Here is a 5,787-nt window from a genome sequence, read left to right on the forward strand (position 1 = left end):
CTAACAAGAAAACTGCTGGCCCAAATCTCTCAGAAGTGCTGTGTTTTCCCACTGGACCACTTTCAGCTTAATAAACATCTTAACTAGCCAGAGGTCCCATGGGAGCTGCTGGGAAATCCTCTGGGCAGCCAGAGCCCAGGAGCTGGCCCTTTATTGCATCCAGGTGGCTGTTAAAAAAATGCTGGCCAGCCATAAATGTCCAATAAAACGCAAGTGGCACCTTCAGGGGTGGATAGGGTCAGTGCACCTGTCTGTGCACAAAAGCTCCTCTCGCTTCCTCCATGTCCGATCAGTTAGTTGTCACACTCCTGTACTGTGCCTCCACCATGTCCATAAAGGTTCCTGAATGGGCCTGATGGGTTAAGCATCTTCTCTGCCAGAACCAAAGTGTCCAAAGAGAGGCACAAAAAACCCCCCCAAACACTCAAAATTACTACAGACGCAAAACCGCTACAGACAAACAAGCCAACTACAATGCAAAACAAATACCACTACAGAGATAAAAAAAACTATTAGAAGGTATGACAAATCCCACAAAGAGATGCCAAGTGACCAAACAATACACAGAATGACCATATAGAAATCAAAAACAAGGAAAATAAACAAAATTCTGAACTAATTTAAAAGACACCCAAAATGACAAGAAAGTAATGCTGCAGATTTGCCAACTGACTCAGCCTGTATTAGCCTGGATGTCATGCGGGGGGTGTCGTGCATGTTTGTGTCCGGGGCCCATGGTCTCAGAATCTGCCCATGGCCTTGTCATCCACAGACGTGCTAAAGTATACCCAGAAGTGTAAGTGCATTCCCATTTTGTCACAGCGTTCCTCCGAAGAGGAATGGAAACCTAACATCCTGTTCTGTTAGTGCACACCTCCTGGTAAATTCTGTCCGATCACTTCCTGTTTGTTTACGATTATTTCACACATATGTGAACGGTGGCAGCAGCCTCCCTTCATGTGTCCTGCCTGGTCGCTGTCCAAAGGGAGAGTTAATTGTCCCACAGGTTGTGGAGAGACCTGGATGGTGTATTGGGCCTTTGATCTGACTTGAAAGGAGCTAATTGATTTCTATGTTACAGGCAGTGTTAGAGGAAGGGGGAAAAAAAGAGATGCTTGCTGGTCATTTTGCAGCATGTGCAGAAATATCTGAGAAAGAAAGAGCGAGAGGGAGGGGATGAAGAGAGAGATCACCTCACACCCGACTCCATCCCTGCTCAATTACAATAATTTGACTCACATGGGCTGGCTGCCGTGGCAGGGAGGGGAGGAGAGCCGCTGTGTGGGGGAGGGAATGGGGATCCCTGCTCTGGAAGATCACTCATCTTACCCCAAGCTGAGGTACGAAAAGACAGATTTGATGTGTGGTTCCCCTTGGAGTGCAGCCTGGGGACTTGTTAAGGTGGTGGTACAGTGAAGGTCACACTTCCAACCTCTTGCTTTAAGTGTCTTTGTTTGATGACGTCAACATAAAGCAAAGAGCCGAGACTGATGAAGGTAAACAGTAAAGAGTGGAGTAAGAGTTTCACTGGCTCTTTTTTAGAATATTAACAGTTGCCTATTATTTCATATTTCCTTCAAGCCAGCTCTGTCAAAGGTCATGGATGGCTGAGCCCTGAATCACAAAATCTATCGTTTCATTTTGTTCTTGTTATGAAAATACAAATCCAGCAAACATTAGGGGTGGTGCTACATCTTATTTTCACATGATTTGTTGCATCACCTGCCTGGGAGTCTGTTCACTGTGGGTCTAGCTCTGGTCTGGACCTGCTTTGACAGGCCTCCTGCCTTCACTCCTTCACCTCTCTCTAGCTCTGGTCACCCCAGCTCAGGGGGAAACAGGGCTGTCAGAGGGAGAGTGGCAGGCTAAGCCCGTCTTAACACAGCACCTCAAACCACCTCATAAATACAGGCTTCCTTTTCCAATTTCCAAGCGGCCCATCCACCTCTGTCTACATGCTTACACACTGCTCCATGTCATGCGCTGGGGTGTGAGTTTAAAAATGACTATGGGACATCTGGCAGACTCACAGAGGGTGGGGCTTTGATGTGCTGCTCTGCAGTTCAGCTCAACTTTAGGAGCCAAATCCTTTCAGCGACGCAGCAGTGACTGAGGAGGCTACAGTGGGCTTGGCAGGTTAGAGACAGAAAGGTGGTGTAAATGAGACGTCGTGAATGTTTTTCAACTTCCCATTTGTTTGTGGCACTCGGGCCAAACTACAATTGCTACTGAAGGTGTAAATATTTTAACCCAGGGCAAGAATATACACTATTACAGCACTCTACCCTTTACTGTAATAAGGTACATATCAACAAGTGCAAGTGTGAGTCATTTGTTTGTTTTTGTACAATATGACATACTAGGCTTCAGATATATAGATAGTATTTGCTGGTGAGTTGCCAACGTTGTTGGTTTGGGTTTACAGTATTAAGTATAGAATATGACCAAACCTACATCAAACTTAACACCATCTAAAAATGTTAAATGAATTAGGTATTTACTATATGCTGTATAATTTACTATTGCCATTACTTATCTTAACATTCGTCTTACATACATCAGCTGAAAACAGCGGAAAATAGAAAGTAAGCACTTTTCCAGCTTTTTTAATACAATCTGCGCTTGAATCTGGATACATATGGCACACTGTATATATGCTCTTTATGCACAGCGGGGAGGAGGCCTGTTGGAGCCTGTCACTGCGCTCTAAGGCATCACTGACATGTGTGTCACCTTCACGAAGGAGCGTGAAAGCTGTTCCCTCTGCAGAGGATTCCTCAGACCGTCGCTCTGATTTCAGCAGCAGAACAGAGGAGTTAACGCTGACGCTCGTACAGCGTTGTCATCTGCTGTACGCTTCATTAAACACCTGTGAATACCAAAACCATCAGGAATTTTGGTCAGAAAAAAACCAAAAAAAAAAAAAAAACACCCACTGTTAACAGAATCCATTATTTCATGAATTTAGCAGGAGAATCTAAATAAACACAAGGACAACAATCCATTAATGATGCTCTAATTTGCAAAAAAATGTTTAAATTGATTCATTAGTTACAAATGACACATTTGAGCAGGAGTGAACAGACAGTACAATTTTGCTATCCAAGTGTAAATTCTGATTCAAAACAATAACTTTAATAATTATAAATATTTTCTAGTGTGGTTATTTAAGAATAAGAGTAGAAATTTATAAATAAATTACCTCTTTCCAAAAACAGAGAAAATGTTAATGCTTTCCTGATTTTTTTTCCAAGTCACTTTTCTTAAAGCTGCAGTTTGGAATAAAATGTTTTAAATCTAAACCTTAATGCTGTTTTGTTCGTAAAGACCTGACTCAGTAGAGGAGTCACCACAGACGTGGGTGGGTGTCTGGGGTAAAGGGCTCCTGTGTCCCGGAGCTCTGTTCGTTCTTGCTGCACGCTGCTCATGATGAACTTTATGATGGAAAGATGCTTCTGCTGGAATATGAACATCAGAGGGGCCCGTTTGTGTGTGTGATCCGGCTGCTTCTCTGTTCCCTGTTGTCTTCCCCGAACACTCCTCACTGTCAGCACGGCCCTGTTATCCTGCTGAGTGAAATCTGAGGTGCAGCTAAATAACTTCTAGGAAGAAATCTGTGTAGGGTATCAATTAGTTTGAGTTATTTGAGCATAACACTAATTTGAACAATTCTTGTGAGGCTATCTAAGCAAGATAAGATAAAACACACATTTCAGAAAATCCCATTTAAGATACATTCGTTCAACATTTTGTAAAATTGAACATGGAGAGTTGCACATTGTCAAAAAGATTTTTTATAAATTATTAATTTAAATCAATTAAAAAAAACAACAACTTTCTCTTAATTTCATGAATTAATTATTTTACAAAGGATCCTTTAGTCCATCAGTGATGTTCCGCTCCTCATGGCTATGTCAGCTGGCTGACACATCACATACTGATGCTTCTTTCAGTGCTGAAGTTGTAGTGAAACTGTAAAAACAATAAAAGGAACAATACATTTGAGTGATTAAAATATATATTAAAAACATCACAAACCATTATATTTAAGCAGAATCACAGAGCAACCAAAAATATATATTCATGGAAAATGCTCACACAGTCACTACCTTTATATATTATTATTATTATTTTATATATTATTATAACATACTGATAAAAACTATTAGCATACAATTAATTACATGGCCTTTCAGAGTGAAGATTGAGGAAATATGAAGAAACACTGCCTCCTTCTGGCATTGTACTGACATGACATGACTGACAAATAAGAAGTCTTCAGACATTCTTGGATTATGTGGTATTAAAAGGCATGCAATTTTTTATTCTCACCCGTGGACTCTCAAAACTATTATTTTAACTCCCTTCTAGTGAAAAAGATGAACTTTTGGTACTATACTGAGTAGACGTTTAAACGTTTGGTGCCAGAAGTCTGGTTTTTAGTAGTTTGGTAGAAATAGAGATAACCCCATTGAAGGTCAAAGATCACTTGGCTCTGTAGGCCACAATGTGACAATGAACCATTACTTTATCATTAATAATTATCATTATTAATTTTGCAAATGTAATTACAAAATTCAGCTACATTCAGTAGGTTAGTGAGTCCACAGACATCTCTGGCCTTAAGTTATCTAACAGAGTTCATTGCAATCCATAGTACAGTATGCAGGTGTTAAGTTTGGGGAAAAGAGAGAACCAGTAATAAATTGGTATCAGCAGACATAACTTAAGATACCCTGAAGTGATGTACTGAAATCAGTACCAGACAAGATAAAACAGGTACCGCCCCAGCATTACCCATTCAGAGCAGTACTATAACTCAATTTAAAATATATGAAAAATGTAATACAAATGCAATTTTTTTTTAGAAATTATGAAAAGATAAGGAAAATGACAAAGGTAATTAAATAAACTACAGTAACAAACCTTATAATTTTAGATAAGTTGATGATTAATAAAATAACACTCTTTTTTTTTTTTTTTTGTTGGTGTAGTTCCACTGGCTGAGTAGTTAAGTTTTGGGACATAAAGTGGTGCTCACTTCATCAAGTTGTATTACTGCAACACAGCACTAGGTGATGCTGTATGATCAGTGAAATAAGTTTCTAAATCTCCAGCAGAAGCCACAGAGCCACAATGGCTGCAACGGGAATCTCTCGATCAAAATACCACCTTCCCTGATTTTCATCGACTTGAGGGGGAAGCTGCAAGTTGCCCAAAACCTGTCACATATCACAAGCCTGTTAGTTGTGAAAAAAAATCCAGCCCCCCACTACACCAAAATTCAGTCTCAACATCTGGCACAGTAAATAAATAATTCTGTGTGTACGTGTGTGTGTGTGTGTGGATGATGGATGGGGGAATGGGGTGTTATCAGGGAGAGCATGTATCAATGTCTGCCAGTTTTACACACAGGCTGACAGGACAGTGACACACTAGAACATGGGCGGCAGTCACCCAGACGAGCGGAGCTTCATTTCCTGTCCCTGCTCCACTGCCAAAAATATGTGACATGTTGTCTTCATTAATTCCACCTCTATTTGGAGCTCTCCCTCTTACACCTATCACATACTCCTGTACACTACTGTCCCTCCATATATTTGCTTGGACACACACACACACACACACACAGAGCTAACTTCCTACAAACACTAAAAACCCATCATACATAGGTGCTAATGAAAGTCTTGTCATGTGTGCATACACACTTCTTTCCACTCTGCCATGCTCCCTCTGAAAATCATTAGCCAGCCGCCAACAACATTTTTCAGCAGAGCAAACTACATA

General features: G+C 40.7%; 1 protein-coding gene across 1 annotated transcript in view; it reads right to left on the reverse strand.

Moving 5' to 3' along the window:
- Nucleotides 1-3,866: 3,866 nt before the first annotated feature.
- The window catches only part of mvb12bb (multivesicular body subunit 12Bb), a 30,927-nt gene continuing 29,006 nt past the window's right edge, over nucleotides 3,867-5,787 (reverse strand). Inside the window, exon 10 of the mRNA XM_026322324.1 lies at nucleotides 3,867-3,972. Coding sequence (XP_026178109.1) covers nucleotides 3,931-3,972 — 42 coding nt within the window. The 3' untranslated portion in view covers nucleotides 3,867-3,930. The remainder of the gene's footprint in view (nucleotides 3,973-5,787) is intronic.

The sequence above is a fragment of the Mastacembelus armatus genome, chromosome 9 (genome assembly GCF_900324485.2).
Source record: "Mastacembelus armatus chromosome 9, fMasArm1.2, whole genome shotgun sequence".
NCBI lineage: Eukaryota > Metazoa > Chordata > Actinopteri > Synbranchiformes > Mastacembelidae > Mastacembelus > Mastacembelus armatus.